This window comes from Lynx rufus, unplaced genomic scaffold (assembly GCF_022079265.1).
Source record: "Lynx rufus isolate CCGP_SWC_20201006 ecotype Redwood Valley unplaced genomic scaffold, mLynRuf1.p SCAF_3, whole genome shotgun sequence".
In the NCBI taxonomy this organism is placed as follows: Eukaryota; Metazoa; Chordata; class Mammalia; order Carnivora; family Felidae; genus Lynx; species Lynx rufus.
In genome coordinates, this window is record NW_025814845.1 from 128,824,727 (window position 1) to 128,847,853 (window position 23,127).

Genomic DNA, 23,127 nt, shown 5'->3' on the forward strand with positions numbered 1-23,127 from the left:
AGTAGATGTCTGATATGTGTGTGGTGGTCGCTGTTCAACAACTCACCAGCAATTTAAAACAAATTAATTTGGGGAGTCTATCGTTCTTGAGTTAATTCTTTTGGACAGTTCTTTCCTATTCCATTAATTTTACCCCCTCCTGCTAGATTAATTCATTCTTTCAGCAAATAATTACTGAGTGCCTATTATATCCAGCCAGTGCTCCAAGTGCTGGAGATAAAACAGGGAACTAAATAGATAAAATTCTCTGCCTTCCTGGAAGGGGAGACAAACAATAACAAACAAATGTATGGTATGATTTCAGGTGTCGATAAGTGCTATGAAGAAAATAAAAGCAGAGTACAGCAACAGTGATGGTGTGTGCGCGTGTGTGTGTGCATGCGTGCATGTGAACAGAGTGGCACAAAAGAAGAGAGTGGTTTTCCTCCACTTTAATGCAACCCTTGGATGGGTCAAGTGCACTTGGCAGGCCCGGGAAACGCAGTGCAGCTCAGGCCCTTTGAATGGGCTGGGCTGTGGCACCTAGTGCTAGACATTTTGGGAATAATGCCCTCTACACAGAGGCCTTTATGGTGCCAAAGCTGCAGTAATCTTGAACTGTAGATTACTTAACAACTCTGCCTACGTCCTTGAAGATGTTGAACTGGTTAGAAGATACCAGTTGTAACTAAATGTTGTATGTAAGAAGTACATTATCAGCCAAATTAGAGGTAGGATGTCCATGGCGGGTGCTAACAAATGGGCTGCATGCATCAATTAGAAAATGATCACAAGGGGAAAGATGCAAAGTGTGCTCTATTTGTTTATTCTGTTGTTCATGTTAAAACCAAACACAAACAGAGCCCAGACTTGAAAACTCCTTCAGTGGACAAAACCAGGTTAGTCATACAAGCAAAGCTTAATTTAGCTTACTTTGCAGGACAAGCAAAGCTAACTTGACCGAGATCACTTCTTGCTTACACTTCTGATAATCATAAGCAAAACTTAAATTGTTCTCCCCAAATTGAGATGAGGTGATCACTAACCAATTCCCTTTCATTTAAGAAAATTCCCGTATTGTAACCAATCACCATGAAGAATAAACAGTCACTGCCTCCACACTATATAAGCTGCTTTATAACATATAGCTCTGAGCCTCATTCTTTGTTTTGGTCTGAGTGCTCCTGGTTTGCAAACTATCTTTTAGATGTGTGCACAATAAATTTTTACTAATTGCTACTTCACAGATTCATTGGTTTCACTTTTGGTTTTTTTCTGAACTTTTGACATTCAGCTTCTCTCTAAATTCTTTCCACATAGACAGACTGCTTAGGTAAGGCTCAGTTCTCTAAACTCTTGGGATCACCTCTGAAATTAAAAAAAAGAACATCGATATTAAGTGTAGGATCAAGGATTTAAAAATATTTCAACATACAACACATTGCTTCTGGAGTAAGTCTGCTGTACTATTCCAGCCCTAGTGAATAATTAATGCCTTGAACTATTCCAATCACCACGGGTTGCCAGGCCACCAAATAACGAAGCCAATCCAGGATTTGTCCATATAAAAAGTGTGTGCGCTCCCAGCTAAATCTCAGTTAAGGAGGTTGCTCTATATACAGTCAAGTAGCACAAATATTCATGAATATCATTTGCAAATGTAATCAACAATGCAATGAGTATTTCCTTTCCTCTTAATTCTGTATGCTCATTTAAAAGCCCCTTATGTGATTTTTATAGCATTTGATTATCATTGTTATTTACATTACACCAAATTTCCAACAATAAAACAGATTACAATAAAATCTCAAACTATAAAACAACAAAAGGCAAGGGTCATATACTAACAGAGAAAGGAAGAGGAAGATGACGACACTGGAAACCAAGGATCATGGAAACTTCCTTAAGTGAGCCAAAACAGCCTTCGGCACTGTATTGAAAAGAAAACCATCACAGTAAGATATGCTTTTTCTGGTTTCTTTGATAAATTGTGCTAAGGGGATGTAATTAACACATAATATCTCTAATAGCAATGTTACATACATAAAGGCAAATATTCCCCAAGAAGCTTTTCTTTTTACTGACTCTCAATAAAAGGAGTACATGTAATATTCAAAAGCTTATTCTCTCAAGACTGTATGGAGTAACTGATGGTCCTTTGTTATTTAAATGAGCATTTAAGGTGACATTTATGATCATATTATCACCAACATTATAACAAAGCTGCATATATTTTAGTTTTATAAGTTGTTAACCAAAAGCAGTTTGGGACTTGGTTTCCTGCTATCAGAAGGGAACTTCAGAGAGAGCGGATGCACTGGAAGGAGGGGGGAGCATCACACACCAGAGGGAGCTGGTGGCCACAGAGGTGCTCTCTTGCTGTGGCATGGCCCTGAGACAAAAAGATGCTCCCTCCTCTGCTGCCCTAATTCCAAATCTTTCCTTGATTTGCAGTCATCAGAGAGGTGTGGGCATTGCCCCTGGCAGCCATTGTTAAAACTGTACATTCAGGGTTGGTAAAGAGTAGGGGGAGAGGGAACAAGGGAGGTGTCTCCTTCAGCACTGTAAAATTTAGGTGACTGGTACACAGAAAGTCTGGAAAGGCTGTCTTGTATGAGGAGAGACAGTACTTGGCAGGTTGATGCCAACCTCTCAATGTTTGCTGCTGAAGATGGGGCTATGTTTCAATCCCACTTACCCCTGGAAGAGATATACAGTAAAACCTTGGACTGTGAGTAACTTGTTCTGTGAGTGTTCTGCAAGATGAGCAAACATTTCTAATAAGTTTTAGCTTGATAAACGAGCATTGTCTTGCAATACAAGTAGTACGTGACACTGAACGTGACATGATCACAACTGAGCCAATGGTTCTTGAAATTCACTTCGATATACAAGTGGTTTGGATTACAAGCATGTTTCCAGAATGAATTATGCTTGCAAACTAAGGTTTTACCGTATTATGGTCTTGAGCCAGTGGGGTTGAGGACTAAGTCTTTGTGGTCAGCTCTGGATGGGGCCACTGAGGCTTCCTGTGGCCTCAGTTGGAGAACCTTGGTGTCTATAAAAATCCTAGCTGCTGCCATAAGCTGTCTGTAGTTCCTCATTTTCTTTCAATATTATTATCACTAGGGTTTAGCCTAAGACAAGATGAGGCATGGCAAGGAATTTAAAAGACCAAATCCAGGGGGAAAATAACCTTACTCATTCTGGAAATAATAAACTATAGTATATCTTAAAAATACTTTTCTAGGGGCGCCTGGGTGGCGCAGTCGGTTAAGCGTCCGACTTCAGCCAGGTCACGATCTCGCGGTCCGTGAGTTCGAGCCCCGCATCAGGCTCTGGGCTGATGGCTCAGAGCCTGGAGCCTGTTTCCGATTCTGTGTCTCCCTCTCTCTCTGCCCCTCCCCTGTTCATGCTCTGTCTCTCTCTGTCCCAAAAATAAATAAACGTTGAAAAAAAAATTAAAAAAAAATACTTTTCTATATACTAGTTCACATTTGGGGATTTAAAAATTTCATTTCCAGTCTATATATTTATATACCCACCCACTCATCCCATCCACCCATTACCTGTCATCCAACTATCTGCCTACCTATCCATCCATCCACCCACCCACCCACCCATCCATCCATCATCTATTTATATAGCTATCATCTATCTATCTAATCCTTCCATATATTTACCCATCTCTTGCAATATCCCATCACATTCCCACTAAAGCCCTTATAGTAGAATACATGGACTATAAAGTGTATAATGTATCTTTTTTGGCATTTAAATTCCTAGCCAGAGTAGTAACATAGGCACAGGGGAGAAAACAGACTAGTAAGTCATTTTGAAATAGATACGGGAAAACAAAGCTTTCAGCTAAAACTGTAATGAAGATAATGAATATTTAGATTTAAGAATACATTACCAGAACATTTACATAATATCTCACAACTTTTTTTTTTTTTTTTTTTTTTTAAAGGATACGGGTTACTGATCATCCTCTTCAAATCAACCTTCTCTTTGCAGTAAGGGCAAGTCTGCTTTTTACCAACTATACACCAACCTCGGATGCAGAATTCGTGAAAGCTTAAGCATCTCGTTAGGGAAGTTTCTAGATAGTAAGAGGCAAGGTCTGCTTCATGATGGCATAATGGAAATGATCCCATCTGCAGGATGAAGTAGAGGGTGAGAATGGAGGTGAGTCATGACTTGACTGTGCACATCACTCTCAGGAAGATTCTGTAGGCCAATGGAACCCCAGGACTGTGAGTTTGCTGTCAGAGCTGTAACAGCTTTAGGAACTTGCGAGGTTTACATAGCTTCTTGGCCTTACCTGTTCTTCTTGCTGCACTAGATTCTCCCAAGAATTAAATTAGATAAAGAATATGAAAGTGCTTTTTTACAGCAATATTTAACATCACACTGTATTAATACATCTCCTTGCCTCGCTAATTGTGCGTTTCTCATAGATTTACCATAGTGTTTCCTTGTTCTATGTTTTGTGCCTTACTCATTACCTACTACGTAATCACACTTGTCTTAGGCACCTAGACAAGCTTAAGTTACTTGTAGTCATAAACCATAAGTTTATGGAGATTTCTATTGGCTTTATGAGTCTTAAGTTTTTTTTTTTGTTACTGATAAGAAGGGATTTATTTTTAATAGAATATAAACCTAATAAAATTCTGAAACACTAGGCATTTACAAATTCATTTGTATATATTTCCCTGTCTGGAGAGTTTGGCCCTTTGCCCCCAAAGTTGAGAGCAAACCCTGTCTTTTCCCACAATTGCTCCCATTAGAGCTCCTATCACACTGTAGCACGACATTCTATGTATATCCATGTCTCTCCTGGACCACATGAAACCTGTGGGACCAGGTCTCATTCCTCCCTGTCCTTAGCACCTGATGCAGTGCCTAAGTGCCTATTTATTAAATAAATATTTGAGTGAATCACGCAAAACCAACTACTTTTGCAGATATATTTTCTCAGGTTTCACAACATTGCAGATTTGGGCAAAATGAGTAACAGTAATGAGATCCATCCTATTTATTTATTTATTTTTACAATTGTTGATCCCAGTGTAGCTTTCTGAATCAAAATCAAACGATTTTCTGACTAGCCTGCTACATGTCCATGTGAACAGCAATGATGTAGCAGTCTCCTCCCTAATAAATGGGAGTGTAGAGCAGTCAAGACCATGTGTATAATTCCTCAATATTAGATGTGTATGTAACTAAGAGTTTCCACTATTGTACGTTTTTGGAATTGGGTCATTTTTGCAAAAGGCTTGGATTAACATAAAGTGGTGTATTATAGCAAAGATTTTAATAAAAAATTTTTTTAATGTTTACTTTTGAGAGAGAGAGACAGCATGAGAAAGAAAGAGAGAGAGAGAGAGAGAGAGAGAGAGAGGGAGAGAGAGAGAGAATGAGTGGGAGAGGGGCAGAGAGAGGGAGACACAGAATCCATAGCAGGCTCCAGGCTTCAAGCTGTCAGCACAGAGCCTGACACAGGGCTTGAACCTATGAACCACAAGACCGTGACCTGAGCCAAAGTCGGAAGCTTAACTGACTGAGCCACCCAGGTGCAACATTATAACAAAGATTTTAAACCCAAACCCTTGCAGCCCTTTATTCAAAAGGGCTGGAGTATGGCCTCATCTTCCAGATAGGTATAGAGTTCAGGAGTCATAGAGCCAATATTGAAATGTCCACGTCCTCTTAATATCCTGTCTCATCTTTAAATCTCGATCCTGAAAAGTCTCCAAGCTGGCAGAGTTGCTGGAGAGCAATACTCAGATTCCTTCCCCTGCCCCACCTTGTTAATATGACTCACGTTCACCCACTCCTTGCTAATATGATTCATGCTAAAATGGGCCATTAACAGTACTCCCTGCAAAGCAAATTTAAAAGTGACTACATTTTAGATTACATATGCCCACATGCACAACAATCCCTAAGGGGTTTTAAAGGTGGAGAGAGAAAATATTTCCACTTGCAAATGGCATAAGGGGCTCTGTTCCAACACTTGAAAAGTAAATCGTATTTAAAACTAGGGCCAGACTTGGAAGGATAGTTTTTTGGGAAAGGTATCACACTGGAAAACCACCATAGAACTCCATATGGGATATTTTTGTGTTTCTTACCTTAAAATGGTAAGGCTTAAACGTCAGGAGTAAGGTCTCCTATTGCATTTCAGATGCATTTACTCCATTTTTTAGCTCTCAGGATTGAATAAATGGAATCTGTCCAGATTAAACAGAACCTAGTCATAGGCACTGCACATCTAGAGTATTACTGAGTTAGGTGGGCTTCAGAGGCAAAAGACAGATGGTTTAACCACCTCATAATGCCAGAGGGTTGAACTGAGTACAGAGCAATATTATAAAGTTGGTATTGTACTATAAAATAAAGATAAATGATACCTTCTTTTCCCCTATATTTAGGAGAGAATTAAAATACTGATTGTCGGCCAATTCAAACACAACTTTGGTATCCAGAGTTACATATTCAGGACTCTTGATCCTAGATCTTTCCATATGTTGAGGTCTTCCTCAACGGTTATTGGAATTCCCAGAGAATGCTGGTTTCCAGGCCCAGGCTTGTCTGCATCCTAACACCTAAAGATCTATCAGCCATTCAGGGCAGACCTCGCAGACAGAGGAGCCACATGGTTCAAAAACTAGATGCTCAAGTTTTGGTCCCTCCTTTTGTAGTCGGAGGTGTCCTGCTGCCTGTGGCGTTATCTTCTTTCCAAGACCAGAGCTGATAGCTGGTTGACCCCGCTATCACTGTTGACACAAGTTCCTAGGATTATTTCTAGGCAAAGCATACTTTGTTGTTTTCAGTCCTGTGAGATTCAGAGGCTCCACCTGGACAGTTCTGAGTTCCTCTCTGAACCTGAAACTCCACTTTTTCTCACCCCCACACCTTTCTCTCCCAGGTTCTTCTTGGCTATCTGTTCACGTACGGCTTTGCCAACTTTCCCAGCCAGTGTCTTGGGCGGATGCTACATACAGCCTTTCTCTCTGGGTAGCATGAAGATTCATTTTTACAAAGGAAATCACTGGCCAAAGAGGTTCACCTCAGTTAGCGGTTCATTAGTTAGCAGAGATTATCAGAATGTCTCAGCGAGAGAGAAGGTGGAGGACAAGGACCTGGGGTTTGGGGATGGGAGCTAAGCAAGGCAGAGGAGATGGGGCTAGGAGGAGGGGAGGAAGGTATGAGACAATGCTCCCTGACTTGCCATGACCAACACAGATTATTTGAAAATTGCCTCCCATCATCGGCTTGATGAAGCCCATATGGTTTCCCGTGAAAAGGATACATATGATTGCATGAGAGCTGGTAGGTGTTTTCAATGAGCCCTTCTTCATTGAGCTCCACAATGATCTTCTGCCCACAGACGGCGCAGACATTGTCTGACAAGCTCCTTGTGGGCATCCCACTGACGCTGTAGAACTGTTTGGGGGAAATGCACAGAGCACTGTTAGGAGAACGCATACCATTCATTCTCTGAGCACAGGAACACCACTTCCAGGCTTTGGGACATAGAGTTTTCACTGCTTCTTCATTGGTTTAGAACTTGAAACACCTTTCCTCCTAGGAATGCTTCAGTGTAGTTAGGGTCTCCAGGCAAAAACCCACTGAACTCCAAATGGACCCAGAGTACACTGCTAATTATAACCTCCAATTTAACCTCCCCATTGAGGAATCCTTCAAGAGGAAAGGTTTTTATCCAGGGCTGTAGTTCCGAGTCACCCAGGAAGCTTTTTAAGCTTACCTATAGCCTAACCCTTTCTCTTATTCTGGAGACTCTGATTCACAGATCCGGAGTAAGCTCAGGCAACTCTATCATTTTTACTTCCCATGTGATGAGAGGGAGCATAGACTAATCCCATTGGAAAGCAATGTTTTTAGAATTCTAACCTGGGATACCTGCATCTTTCCAAGATGAAGGTGGATGAAGAGTGGTTCCAATATTGGCAGCACATTAGAATCCCTAAGAAGCTGTTTTTTACAAAATAAATATTTATTTAAATATTGTTTTATACGTAAAGGAAAGATATGAAGATAGTACCAGTTCCCATATACCATATACCCTATTCCCCTATTATTACCATCTTACATTAGTAGGTATCTTTGTCACAATCAATGAACCAACACTGACACTTATTATGAAATAAAGTACATACTTTATCCAGATTAGATTTTTAAAATTTTCTTATGTTTTATTGTATATTTGAGAGAGAGAGAGAGTGAGAGTGAGAGAGTGCACAAGAGGGGGAGGGGCAGAGAGAGATGGAGACACAGAATCCGAAGCAGACTCCAGGCTCTGGGCTGTCAGCACAGAGCCTGACGTGGGGCTCGAACTCATGAGCAGTGAGATCATGACCTGAGCCAAAGTTGGACGTTTAACCCACTGAGCCACCCAGGTGCCCCTATTCGGATTAGATTAAAAAAAAAAAAACAAAAAACGAATGTCCTCATTCTGTTCCAGAATCCGATTCAGGATACCACTTCGTTGTTATGTTTCCTTGAGCTCCTGTTGGCTGTGGTGGTTTCTCAGACTTCACTTTTTTCTATGACTTTGACAACCTGGGGGAGTATTTTGCGGAATATCCCTCAATGGGAATTTAGCTGATGTTTTTCTCTTGATTACAGTGAGGTTATGAGTTTTAGGAACGAAGATAACATTCTTATCACACCATAGCAAGGGTACGTGCTATCAGTCTTATCACTGTTGATTTTCACCTTGATCACCTGGTGTGATGCAGTGTCTGTCAGGTTTCTCTACTATAAAGCTACTCTTTTTTTTTTTTTTTATTCCTTTCTATTTTGTACTCTTTGGAAGGAAATTACGAAGAACAGCCCATTCATAAGGAGGGGGAAGTTAAGCTCTACCTCAATATCAGTGAGTCTTCTCCAGAGAAAAGGAACTGATAGGGTGTGTATGTGTGTGTATCTAGATGGGTGTTTGATCAAACAATCGAGCACCACAGCCTACCCAAGCTGACCCCCAAAAACGTAACCAATAACCTTCTTAAGGTTGGAGTATCTACATAAATTACGTGGACTTCTGCATGAGAGATTTGTCTATTCTCCTCCATTCATTCATTCATTCATTCATTCATTTATATCAACATAGACTCGTGATATTTATTTTAAACATTTATTCATTTTTGAGACAGAGATAGAGCATGAACAGGGGAGGGTCAGAGAGAGAGGGAAACACAGAATCGGAAGCAGGCTCCAGGCTCCAAGCTGTCAGCACACAGAGCCTGACGCGGGGCTTGAACTCACGGACCATGAGATCATGACCTGAGCCGAAGTTGGATGCTTAACCAACTGAGCCACCCAGGTGCCCCTAAAGCATCAACTTAAAATTTTTTTTCAATGTTTATTTATTTTTGAGACAGAGAGAGACAGAGCATGAGCAGGGGAGGGGCAGAGAGAGGGAGACACAGAATCTGAAACAGGCTCCAGACTCTGAGCTATCAGCACAGAGCCCAACACGGGGCTCGAACTCACGAACCGTGAGATCGTGACCTGAGCCGAAGTCGGACGCTCAACCGACTGAGCCACCCAGGCGCCCCTCATGATATTTATTTTATACTTTGGGTTATAACCCAACTCTGCTGCTGCTACTATTGCTGCTACTACTACTACTACCATTACTACTACTACTACTATTACTACTACCACTACTACTATTACTACTACTGTTACTACTACTGTCACTACTACTACTACGATGACTACTACTATTGCTACTACTACTACCACCACCACCATTACTACTACTGTTACTACTACTATGACTACAACTACGACTACTACTATTATTACTACTATTTGGTTGCACAGATTATTCTAGCGTTTACCATTGGCAGCTTTTTCAGTTGGCTTCTGTGTCTCTGACTTATCCTCATAATTGTGGTGGGGCTTTTTGTTTGCTTGTTTTGAGCACTTCCTTAACTTCTGGCAGTACAAGGTACTCCGGGCTCATTTGTATATTCCCTGCCAAGACCTAGAATCAACCATTTCTCCAAGGAACCTTGGTTCCTTTTATTGTAGAATGGCATTAGAAAAGATATGGGCACTAGGTGTGCTCACTGCTACTGGGGTGTCATTGCTTCTGGGCTTCTTAGCTGATAGAGGAAGGAAATAGAGCTGTATATACTAACCCATGTGTATACCATAGCGATAGATGTTCCTATATGTATCCATCTATATTAAGACACATGTAATCTATATTATGCTAAACATGATCTCAGACTGATGTCTTTAACTCTTATCCTTTACTATATGGATCATTCTAGCCTTCTCTCCTTGAGTGTTAATAACCTTCTGAGGGTGAGAAACATAGCTCCTACTATGGATCATCCATTTACTGAGTTATTCAGTTGCGGGATACATGGATAGCAGTATCAGAATTGAGAACCCATAGCCCCGAGGGAAAACACTTTACAAACTAGAGTACAGTACTTATGTTCAGTTCCTTTGCTTTTAATCTTAGATCTCTACTCATTTCAAAGTTACTTAGGTCAGCGCTTTCTTCTCCTCCCTTCAGTGTGGTTATTTCATGTATTTGTAATACAGTTAGATTCTTCTGTCACAGTCTACATTCTGTCCTGGCATTCTCTCACATCCTAAATGATTTTTCGGATTTGTATACATTGTTTCACTCCTTCTGCTACAAAGTACTATTGATTTTGACAAATGCATAGTGTCATGTATTTATGATTACAGTGTCATACAGAATAATTTCACTGCCCTAAAAAATTCCCTGTACTTCATCTATTCATCCCTGCTCACTCCCTAAACCCCTGGCAACCACTGATCTGTTTACCATCTCCATAGTTGTGCCCTTTCCAAAATGTCATATAAATGGAATCATATAACATGTACCCTTTTCTGACTGCCTTCTTTCAGTTAGCAACATGTATTTACAGTTCATCCATGTTTTTGCATGGCTTAATAGCTCATTCCTTTTCCTGAGGAGCTTTTAAAACAAAGCAGATGCACTGGCTCCACTCCCAGAGATTCTGACTTAATTAGTCTGGTGTGGGGCTTAGGCAGTGGTGTGAGAATGGAAATTGCTCCTCCTTTGCTTCCTCCTTACCTCTGTCTCACACACACACACACACACACACACACACACACACACACACTCCCATCAGTTCAAGTCACTCGTGGCTGTGACAATGGCTTGAAGCAGTGGGTTTTATATGTTTGGTAGATGAAGTTAAGTTGACAGAGGATGACAAGAAGTTGAAGCCTGGTGGGGTGGGATCAGGTGAGAAGTCTCCAGAAAGTTGGCACTTAAAAACTTGTCTTGTGAGGTTGAATCTCTTCTTCCTGGTCCACTGGAGAACAGAGGACACACAACTCTTCTCTCTCTCTCCTGTCCATAAATAAGTACAAGAGGCTTTGGGAAATTTTTAAGAAGTATGACTTCTGGCTTTTGCTGGAGGAACTAGGAGTGGAAATGCTCTCTCCTTTGCTCACCTTAAACATTATAAAAAAGGCAGTTGTCCCATAGATGACACATGGCAGGGGACTTCCAAAAGGTATCTTGTTCCGGCATTTCACCACAGAAGTCAGATTCCAGGCTATAGGAAAAGAGTAAGATAGAGCCTACAGAGATGGAGAAGGGCAGACTGGACAGGGATGAAGTCAAGGTCATGTCTACTTAGTCCTGCCCCATAAATGGAGAGAGAGAAGAACAGTCTGGAATTGCACTCCTCCCTTGCCATCCACAGTAGCTTTTCCATTTCGTATCTGCTGTGTACCAAGAGGCCAGCAGAGGACAGAGACATAGAATTCCTGAAACCACTAGGTCATCCCAAAGCCCCTGGTTTGTGAGTTTTTACGAGATGCGCATGTGTCAGACATAGATGAGTGCTCCTAATACCTGAATATGAAATCCATCTAACCAGCAAGTATGTCCATTTGGAGTTTCAATCTTAAGAGAGTTTAAGAAAAAGCTATTAGGGATACTTTCTAAGTCCCAGAGACCAATATACAGCCAGAATATATTTAGCACAGTTTTTGTATCTCCGACTTCTTCTAATGCTATCTAATGATAACTGATCATTATGAGGAGTAAAGATTGATTCTCAAGTGCTTTATGTGCATGAAGTATGACTTTCTGTGTTAGGCACAGAATATAAAATTTAGTATAAAATATAAAATATAAAATTTTTTGTCATTATTTAATTTTTAGTAATCTTTCAATGTGGGCAATTGGAGTATGCTAGAGATGGTTACTTCCAAATAATAATTATTTTTTTAATGTCTATTTATTTATTTAGAGAGAGCATGCGTGCATGAGCGGGAGAGGGGCAGAGAGAGAGGGAGAATTCCAAGCAAATTCCACGCTCAGTGCAGAGCTGGATGTGGGGCTTGATCTCATGATCTAGAGATCATGACTTGAGCCCATATCAAGAGTCAGTTGCTTAACCGACCGAGCCACACAGGTGCCCCCCAAATAATTATTTTATTTAAAAAGATGCCTCTGGGGGCACCTGGCTGGTTGTCAGTAGAGCATGCGACTCTTGATCTCAGGGTTGTGAGTTTGAGCCCCCACACTGGGCTAGAGATTACTTGAAAGTAAGTAAGTAAATAAATAAATAAAGCCTTATTTCCCAACAAATTTCTATAAATAGGAAGTATATTTTCTAACCAACTAGTAAAGATAATTTTTGATGCAAGGAGAATTAGGGAGCAGTTGGTCTGGGAGAACCAAAAAAAGACTTCTCTGTTTCCGAAAATGGATGCAAATGTGTAAGATGAGACCATTTCTCCATGCACCATAAGTAGTTTCAGAGAATGAAAGCAACACTTACCCCTATAGTAGAAGCCATGTAATCCGAACAGATCTCTGCAAAATCTCTCCCCATTACGCCATAGTAGAGGCCATAGAACAAGGATACAATGCCAAAATCCATGGAATCTCTAGCCTTGATTCTATTGAAAATGACAGGGTAAGGAAATAAGAACGTGGTATATGAGGGGCTTGAGAGGGTTGCAGCTTAGAAGAAATTTCCTGCCACAGTCTCTAACAGAAAGTTGGGAGTACTTTTTTTAACTGATTTTTTAGACTTTAATTGATTTTTTAAAGCCTCTTAAAGTCTCTAAATTCTCTTCAAATGTTACCACTCCATGGTAAGTGGGCGAAGTAATTCTTGAGAGGGTCTTTTAACTGGTGGTTTTGAAGCTGCGCTGTTCAAAGAAAGGCCTGCGCAGCTTGTAAAACTCCTCATCTCCCCCCTGCACCCCAGGCCAATTACATCAGACTCTCGGGGTGGGGCCTGTGCAGCAATATTTTTGGAAGCTCTCCAGACTCCAGGTGATTCCAGTGGGCAGCTAGCATTAAGAACTTCTTTAATGGAGTAGTGTTTCTCAGCCTTAAATATAGATTAGAATCACCTGGGGAGATTTAAGACTCTGCTGCTCTGGAGCTGTGATGTACGTGGCCTGGGGTGGGGTCTGCACAGCAGTGCTTTTTAGAAACTTCTCAGGTTGAGAATCCCTGCTATCAAGCTTAGATTTTACAGAATACTTTCAAATACTTCACTTGCCTAACAAATATTTGAGGTAGATATGATTAGCTACCTCATTTGCATTTGAAAAAATGGAGATTTAGAAAAAATGATTTGCTTAACATGACGATTGGTACAAAACAAAACCAGGGATCACACTTCAATTTTGAGGCCCTTTGCTACTATGCCATAGTGACTACGTGTTAATCAGAAAAACAATATTTTGCAAGTTGCATCATATTTCAAATATAATAGGATTCTCTGATACCCCCGCATCCCATTTTTAAGAGAAACACTTCTTTAAAAAGTAATTAGCCCCTAATTTAATTTCTGAATCTTAAGAATTGCACATATGGTTTGTTATATCTCTCAACAGCTTCAAATATTAGCCCTGGGCCTGGGTAGATCTGACTGAGTCAGAAAGGGAGGGAGGAGTGGAGGGGAGCTGGTCGGTCGGTCCTGGAAACTTTTTCTAGTTGTTTTGTGCTCTGTGAATTTGAGGAGGAAATGGTAAAGGCAGAGAGTTTGTAGACTTAGAGGGTACAGCTCTTTTTGTGATGGGAACTGGGAATTCCAACACAAGTGGTGGCTTTATCCTTTCAAGATTTGCCTGGGTATATTTGAGAATTGAGATAGTGGGGAGGAATGAAGATGATCTTCTCCCCATGTTCAGGGGAGGACTAGTTCCTTCCCAGCCTGAAGGGTTAAGTTCTTGCTATGCCTCGTTGTAGGAGAGGTCATGGTTAAGGAACTTATATCTTATGGAAAGTAGTCTTGGGACAACTGTAGGCTCAGTGATTTCATAAAATTCCTTATGAATATTTTTACATTCACTAAAATAAAGTTATATGGACAATATGCTGAAAAACAAAAGAAATCAGTGTCTTTCTATACACAGAATAATATATTAATCATAGATCTGTACAGTTACTTTCTATCCCTTTCCTGCTAGAAAATGGTAAGAGCTCCTGCTGTGAAAGTTTCATGAAATGCTTATAAAATCAGATTGCTACGTTGCTGTAGGAAGAGTCCTTCCTTTCAGAGCTGACACTCCATCCAATTGCCTGACCTATTTTATGAGTTGCCAATGTTTGCCTTTTGATTTCTGGTAAGGTCCCAGAGGAACTTCAATGTGAGAGATATTCTGGGGAATTTTTATTTGAGCTGCTTTCCACAGCCTTGTGGTATGTCTTAAATTTCCTTTCCAGGCCACAGGTTGATTACACAGCCTTGGCTCTGCCCATGAGAACCTCGTCCACAGCACATCTCAGCAACCATTTTTTCAAGGAGCTCAGTTCTGAGTTATAATTATCCTGATTTCCTTGATTTCTCACAAGACTTTCTTGTTCTGTTATTTCCTTACCTCTCATTCAAGTTCTAAGCACTTAGTTTTGTCCTTTTCTGACTGTCCCCAGCAAAAGGGACTTCATAGGTACCAGAAACAAAATTCTAGAGCAGTGCTGTCCCCGGCAATATAGAAATACAGATTGAAAATTTCTGAGTAGTCACATTAAAAAAAACCCATGAAATAATTTCACCAATACATCCCAAACACTGTATTTCAACATGTGGTCAATATAAAAATTATTTTCTCTTTTTATTTTTTTAACAGTATTTTTCAAACTTTGAAATCCAGTTTGTATCTTATAGTTCTAGAACATTTTATTTCATAGTTTAGATGCTCATAGTGACATGACCTATTGTATACTGCACTGGACAGCATAGTTCCAGAGGTTTTGAAGGAAGAAGATATATACAAGGAAATGACACTTCAGAATTTTACGGAGGGGAAATTTGTAGTTCTGTAAGAATTACTCTACCGCAAATGTAGGCCTGCTTTTAATGGTGATGTTCAAAATTTGCCTATCAAGTACAGATTTTTTTTAAAGTTTTTTGATGTTTTTATTTATTATTTTTGAGACACAGAGAAAGCATGAGCTGGGGAGGGGCAGACAGAGGGAGACAGGAACCAAAGCTGGCTTTGCACTGACAACAGAGACCCTGACGTGGGGCTCAAACCCACGAGCCTCGAGATCATGACCTGAATCAAAGTCAGACGCTTAGCCAACTGAGCCACCCAGGCGCCCCTCAAGTACAGATTTTCTTTAAAGCTTATAATTTTTTGAAAACTTTTTATTCTGTAGGGGTTCCTCTTATACTTTTCTAGTGGTTTCCACCAATGACATCTACTATAAACAATGTGTGTATGGAACATTGTAGGGCCAAATGATCCCTGATACAGAGAACTTGACCAGGTGAATATTGCAAGTAAGTGCTTGGAGATATTAATGTCTTAATTGGAGATACTTACTTGAAAAATAAATTGAATCCACACATTGTAAACATGATGGCCAAATAACCCACAACACCAAATGCATAGCTGAGTTTGTAGATTAGAAGAAACCATTTGTAGACCAATCTGTGGATTGTAAAATAGGGAGAAATACGGAACATGATATTTTATCTTTTTCAAACATTGTTATAAGTCGATTTTTAATTTCTATAATTCTATTTATTATGTAATATAAAGAACATAAGTAGATTATATCAGCTAAACTCAATAATAATCTATAGTTTTAATATAATACCAACAAAGTATATAAATAGTATGCACGTGCATATATATATATACATATATATATACATATATATGTATATATATATATTCATTGCAGTTTGTTTATGTTCCTCATGTTAGAGTGGCGTTCAGAGATGGTTTCTCCACCTGGAACCCTGCCTCCCCTAACCCTCCTCCCCTGCCCTAGGGTTAGCTTAGAGTGGTTTTGGCAGGAGTAGCTTGGAGTAAGCAAAAGATGAGCAGAGAAGTCAAGGCTGTGGGGCAGGGGGGAACCTCCTCCCCCAGGAGTGTTGCCTGCTACCGCTGCCCCTCCACCCTCCAGCCCAAGGACAGAGGTCCTCGTTATCAGGCTCAGCCTCACCCCAACTCCTCTCCACTCACAGAGCCCCTCCCCTAGCCCTGGGATGGAATCACAAGTGTGCCACGGGCTGGTTTTCTCCTGCTATGTGGATGGGTTCTTTGTGTATCCCAGCACATACAGTGACCACTCTTAGCACCTTTCCTTCTTCCCACAGGGTCAGAGAAGTGGGAGATGGGGATTGAGGGCACAGGTGTAGATGATTTAGAAGGGACCTCCTTACCCTGCTTGTTTCCCTTATCCCTGGCAGTAAAAGCCCTTTGAAAACCTACAGAAAGGGCGACTGCTTCATGTCTGGGAGGATGTGGGAAGATGCATTCATGGTGCCACAGGACAAGGTTCTGGCCGGTGGAACGAGAAGTGATGGGAGGAGAAGGAGCAGCTGGGGGACTGTCCTTGTGCCCAGAGAAAAGAAGGCGGTGGCTGGACTGTTGCTTCCAAGGGAGCTGGAGAGCAAGAGGCAGGCCGGCCTCTCAGCTCTCCCTCCACACTTTTCGGGAGCCAGGTTCCCGCCTTTATTGCACCAAATGCTTATTTTCTGTTTTTACTGATTTAATGTTTCAATGTTATTTTAAAAGATGCCCTGTGTCATTGAATTCCAGTCAGAAGGGGCCTGCTGAGGGGTGCCTGGGTGGGGCTCAGTCGGTTAAACATCGACTGGACTCTTGATCTCAGCTCAGGTCTTAATCCCAGGGTCTTGAATTCAAGCTGGCTTGAGCTCCGTGCTGGGCATGAAGAAAAAGAAAAGAGAGAAAAAAAAAAAAAAAAAAAGGAGGGACCTTCTGAAACATGATGCTGTGAATGGGGTTTGTGGGCTGGCTTGAGAAATGAGTTGTCATTACATCATTTTATGGTGGAAAGCTTCCCCACTTCAGGGCACTTGGTACCAGCGTTTTGTGGGCCACGCCTCCTCCTGCAGGTGTAGTCCCGCCCCATGGGGGAGGGATCGGCAGTGGGGAGTTCGGAGGGTCCAGAAACTCCGCACGGACTGCACGAGGTGGGTCAGGTCGCTCTGAGCCTAAGTCACCTCTAAAGGAGGGCAGGCGGGGCTTTGGGGATCTCTCTGCCACAGTGACTCGCGAGCCTGCCGGTTCTTCTCGGTTGCCAGTGCCCGGCAGGCAGTTAGGATCACTGCTCAGTGCAGCCAGATGGAGGCGGAAGTTTACGTTGCTCCAAGAGGTGAGCATGGGAGGGGGGCCCCGAGAGGGCCTCCCCTTCTCCCCCACAGCACCCGCCAGCACCAGAGTCGGGTTCAGGAACTCCACATGTCCTGGACTTCCCGTACCTGCTCTGCCCCTACAGGGTCCCCTCGCAAGGTTGTGCCAGCATCACAGGTGTTTCGATTTTTTAATTGCAGGCCTTCTGTGTGTCATTAAGGCAAAACCTGCTTTTGGGAGCCAGGCGGGGGAGGGGGGGTGGGGGGGGTGGTTCACACTCTGTGTGGTATTGGTATGATTCTGGGCTCCCCCTTCCCGTTACTGCCTGTGGGACTCTGGCCACCCTACCTAGGACTTCCTCCTATGATTGCCTCATTCATAGAGTGGGGGGATAGCACTAGCTCCTAAGGTAGTTCTGAAGATTATGTGAGATAATGTATTAATGTTCAAAAGATCTGACACATAGTGCTCAATATGCATATAATTATTATAGGTATGTTAGATTTTCCAAATCCCCCACCCCCAAATCCTCCTGCTTATGGGGAGTACAAGTTTCTAGAGCACTGGAGTCCAGAACTGCCTCGTTACTTAGATTACACTGGAAGGCAGAGAAACCAGGTTAGGAATTGTGTTTGTGCTTCAGAGCAGCCTCCAAAAGGAAAGCTTGGCCTGGAATTGATGTGACCAAGCCCAGCTCTTTGTGGCGGTTTTTGAGCCTGAACCCTACTGCCATAGAGAGTTCTCTGTTACTCCCCCCTTCTCTGTTACTCTGCCCCACAGCAAGGGCTTGGTATACTCTGCGGGAGGAACAGCTGGTTTTTAAACTGCATTGGTAGAGGTGCCTGGGTGGCTCAGTCCAAGGTTGAGTGTCCAAATTCAGCTCAGGTCATGATTTCCCGGTCTGTGAGTTCGAGCCCTGAGGCAGGCTCTGTGCTGACAGCTCAGAGCCTGGAGCCTGTTTCAGATTCTGTGTCTCCCTCTCTCTCTGACCCTCCCCCATTCATGCTCTGTCTCTGTCTGTCTCAAAAAATAAATAAACGTTAAAAAAAATAAAAAAAAAAACAAACTGCATTGGTGTGAGAGACCACTCCTCTTGGGTTTGCTTTTGCACCATGCCCGTTAGATCTGACCAGCTTTCCTAGCCAGTAATGAAATCCTGTTTCCTAATGGAAAATAGCTAAGAAGTGACTTACCTATGATATGATCAAAGATCCATAAGGATCGTTAGGGCCTACTACCACTCATCAACAGGAGCTTCTTTATCCAGACTGCTTTTCTAGAAGAAATGGGGTCCTAATTAGCCTCTCCTATTGTTGTCTCTTCAAATGGTGGCTGTGGGTCTTTTTTTAAATGTTAGTGGAACGTGTTGTCTGTCAGGCTATGCTGGGGTCAGGGCTGTGCAGGCAGGAGAAGCTGAACTGTATGCCCTGCGGGCATGAGGAACAGAGGACAGGGGCCCCACCATCTGAGACACATGAGCCATGGAGAGTAATCAGCGAGCATTTGGCTATTTCTTGTCATGAAGTTCCTCTGCATTGAATGCGCTCATGTGCACAGAAATACTGCGTTTAACTGGGGTAATTCATTCTACAGTGGAGAAGTGAACTGTTCTCTCTGAAATACAATATAGATTATATCCAGGGAATGAAAGCAAGTGCATTTTGGCTCATCCAAAATTTGGATCACTTTCACAAGTTTTAAATAACTTCCAATATTTTTTAAGAAGGAGAAAAGGTACCATATATCCATGTACAGATGGGTAAACCAGGCCATACAAAGGCTGTCTAAAGCCCCAAATCGGCCAGTTCAGGAGGTCTCCTACCACCACCTCAGAGCTCTTCCCAAATGGGATTAAATTAAAATATTAACCAGAATTCATGTATTTGAATATAAATTTTTAAATTTTATTTATTTATTTATTTATTTATTTATTTATTTATTTACTTACTTACTTATTTATAGTAAACTCTACACCCAATATGGGGCTTGAACTCATGGCCCTGAGATCACTAATTGCATGCTCTTCCAACTGAGCCAGCCAGGCTCCCCTTGAATATCAGTCTTTATCATTACATTGATTTATCTGACTTTTCTCACTGAATATTTTTTCTTCTCCAGAGTAGGAAAAGTTGATATCCGTCTCTCCCACTTTTTTTGAGGATTAAAAACAAACATCTGAATAGCTAAATAATCCTAAAAACATTTCACAGGAGCTTATGATTTGTTCTCCAACCAAGATCAAAATGTGACATTGTCTTATTGCCATGTAATGCCTTACACATTTTCTCTCTATCCCATTTCAGTTGTATCTAGATTTAGATTCAGATCTTATCTGCAGAACAAGGAGAGTGAAAGCAAATTTGTGGGCACATTATGAGATTATAAGCACTTTGGAATGATTTGTGGACAACATAATGGAATTATAGAAATGTCAAGAGGTTGGCAATGGTAGTTAAGATAAGCATTGGAATATTAAAGCCTCATTTGTTATGAGAGGAGTAAGTTGGCCATTACTTATGATTTACCCGAAATAAAATACATATATAGTTGTTAGAAATACAAACATCTAACTCTTGCTCTATTATAAAATGTGTGTGACACAACTTATGATGGAATCATACAAAATGCTGAGCTAAAAATAAATATGCAAATAGTGTTGTAGAAAGTTAAAACATTTTTTTAAATGTTTATTTAGTTTCGAGGAAAAGAAAGAGAGACAGAGTGTGACAGGGGAAGGGGCAGAGAGAGGGGGAGACACAGAATCCGAAGCAGGCTCCAGGCTCTGAACTATCAGCACAGAGCCCCACATGGGGTTTGAACTCACAGACTGACAGATCATGACCTGCGCCGAAGTTGGACGCTTAAGTTGGATGCTTAACGGATGGAGCCACCCAGGCGCCCCTTTGTTCTAGAAAGTTTAAACCATAGTTTGACTTCTCTTTCTTCTGGCTGTCATTAGTATCTGAAGTAATAGATTTTACAGGTATGTCCAAATCACCATTAAACAATGAGCATAAACAGTGGTATAGCTAATCTCCAAATAGTTTTGCTACTGAAGGGCAAAAAAAGTGTGATGCCCCCTCCCCCATCTGGGAAAATGGAATTAAAGTATACTTCTTAATGTTTATAATAAAGAGGGTGTCAGGGAAGGAACGAGTGGGATACATACCTTGGTGTTCTCCCTGAGAGGGGTTTTCGGGTAGCTCTGAAGAGGACGTAACTGGTAATAACTGAGAACATTCCCCACATAGACAGAAACCGCCACCAGTAAAGTTTTATCGTGAAATACAGAGGGACAACCCACATCTGCAACAGTGTCACCAGCTGTCAGAAAAAATGAACAGAAAGTCTCTTTCAATGATTGAGGGCCCAGAATGTCATGTCCACTATTAAATGATTCAGAAGCTACTCTGGGGGAAACCACTGTCACCATCTCGTCTATAACATGCAACTGGGTCACCTTCCAGCTGTAAGCTCTTCTATACATGCTAAGTTTTGGAAGGAATTAGTATGGTGGTCTGAAAATTCAAATGGGAAATCATCCAAAACATTCATTTTTCTTTTACCTCTTTTCTCCGGGATAGTTCAGATGAAAGCAACTTTGGGCTTCAAAAGCTGTGTGGTTTTGGACAAGCGAGCCTCACTTTTGTTGTAAAATTAGGGATAACAATGCCTGCCCTTCTTGCCTGTGCTGAGGTGGGGATCAGACGAGACTACGGATGGGAAAGTGCTCTGGAAATAGTACTGTAATATATGGAGCCAAGGGGCTGTTGTTCCTATCATGTACATGTGTGCAAATACATGGTGACATCAAAGGGAGGAAGTGGCATCACAGCAGCTTCTGGGACCTCTTCTGCCTGCTTCCCAGTGCACTCTGCAGGGTGAACCTTGGAGTCCCAACTGTGGGGCCCCCTCACCCTTGACTATTGGATTTGCAGCCCACCTTTTGCTTCTTGTCTTTCCTTTGCTTTTGTTTTGCCTTTTCCAGGCAAGCCAAGGTGGGGATCAAACTCTTCCCTATTCATCTGTGTGTAACTCCTTCGTGGCCTGTACCACTGACCTGAGTCCAAGTCACCTTCAGAGGGTTCTTTAAGTTGGCTGGCCCTACTCTCATGTGGCAGGAAGCAGGGTAGACTGAGCTGATGGGTTGTGAGTCAACAACTTGATATGGTTACCATAGTGATGCTCCCATTCTTTAGACCAGGCTTAATGCCAGCTATTACCTCTCTTGTGAAAAAACAGCCAGCAGTAACCTCTGGTCTTATGTTTTAGCACATGCAGACTAACCCCTATTACTTGCTCAGCACCAAAGTAAGAGAGGGATGGCAAAGAGGTTTTGTCTCAGGTGTGGACTTGAATTGGCAGTGGCCCCTGGCAATGCTCTGTTGAGGAGGATTCTGAGCCTGGGTCCTGGGGTAGTGGAAAGAGCATCATGATTGCTTAGTTATGTCTGCCAGTGGTGTGGAAGCAGTTGTTAGGGCATGTATTTCATGTATTTTTCATCTGAGTGTAACAAAGACTGATATTATTGATTTATCTTTTTCTTTCTTTCTTTCTTTCTTTCTTTCTTTCTTTCTTCTTTCCTTTTCTTTCTTTCTTTCTTTTCCTTCCTTCCTTCCTTCTTTCCTTCCTTCCTTCCTTATCTTTCTTTCTTTCTCTTTTCTTTCTCTTCTTTCTTTCTTTCTTTCTTTCTTTCTTTCTTTCTTTCTTTCTTTTCTTTCCTTCCTTCTCCTTCCTTCCTTCCTTCCTTCCTTCCTTCCTTCCTTCCTTCCTTCCTTCCTTCCTTCCTTCTACTTCATCTTGGTGATAAAAGGAGGCAGCTGAGGAACAAAAGCCTATGGATATAATTTTGGGTCCTTTAATAAGGTCTTGGTCATAATAGCCTTAAGGTCATAACCAAAATTATTTGATAAGACTTCAAGATGTGCATGAAAAAGACAAGGCCATAGCCGTTCCTCTTTCCACATCAAATAAGAAGACATTTCCAAGGTTTTTCATTTTTTTTATTGCTTCATCCTCATAAATGAACTGATATGAAGTCTTCTGACAGTTGCTCTAAATCTTTGGGAGAACACTAGAGTTGTTATAAAACATGCATTTGAACAAAAATACACATGGAGCCAATCTAAGGTGATTATCTGGAGAGTGTGGGAGGAAAAATACCCTATAACCTCCCTTTTTTGTTTTCAAATTCCTGGCAGTAATTTCAGGGAATAGTATTTTTTTTTTAAGTTTATTTAATTTTGAGAAAGAGAGTGTGTGGGTGCGCAGTGGGGGAGGGGCAGAGAGATAGGGAGAGAGAATCCCAGGCAAGCTCCATGCTGTCAGCACAGAGTCAGGGAAGAGTATTCTTTACTCTTGCCTAAATTAGTCAGATACAAATGTGCCTTGATTCATTGAGCTTCGCAGATCCCATGTTTTTACAAATTGAACGTCTGTGGCAATCCTGTGTCCAGCGCATCCGTCACGCCATTTTTCCAACAGCATTTGCTCACTTTGTGTCTTTGTGTCATA

At 41.5% G+C, this 23,127-nt stretch overlaps 1 protein-coding gene and 1 long non-coding RNA gene across 4 annotated transcripts in view; one reads left to right on the forward strand and one right to left on the reverse strand.

The window, feature by feature from the left end:
- Positions 1-23,127, forward strand: part of LOC124520221 (uncharacterized) — a 44,757-nt gene that overhangs the window by 9,139 nt on the left and 12,491 nt on the right. The window contains exon 2 of one of the 2 annotated variants that reach the window (XR_006964285.1): positions 3,950-4,167. This is a non-coding gene — a long non-coding RNA (uncharacterized LOC124520221). Of the gene's footprint in view, positions 1-3,949; positions 4,669-23,127 lie in introns of those variants that run through there. The other variant, XR_006964284.1, reaches the window with a different exon arrangement.
- The window catches only part of RNF175 (ring finger protein 175), a 47,755-nt gene continuing 25,405 nt past the window's right edge, over positions 778-23,127 (reverse strand). The window contains exons 4-9 of one of the 2 annotated variants that reach the window (XM_047090930.1): positions 20,783-20,937; positions 15,832-15,939; positions 12,825-12,945; positions 7,301-7,434; positions 3,955-4,056; positions 778-1,566 (exon numbers count right to left, since the gene is read on the reverse strand). In XM_047090930.1, coding sequence (XP_046946886.1) covers positions 1,446-1,566; positions 3,955-4,056; positions 7,301-7,434; positions 12,825-12,945; positions 15,832-15,939; positions 20,783-20,937 — 741 coding nt within the window. In that variant the 3' untranslated portion in view covers positions 778-1,445. Of the gene's footprint in view, positions 1,567-3,954; positions 4,137-7,300; positions 7,435-12,824; positions 12,946-15,831; positions 15,940-20,782; positions 20,938-23,127 lie in introns of both variants that reach the window. The other variant, XM_047090931.1, reaches the window with a different exon arrangement.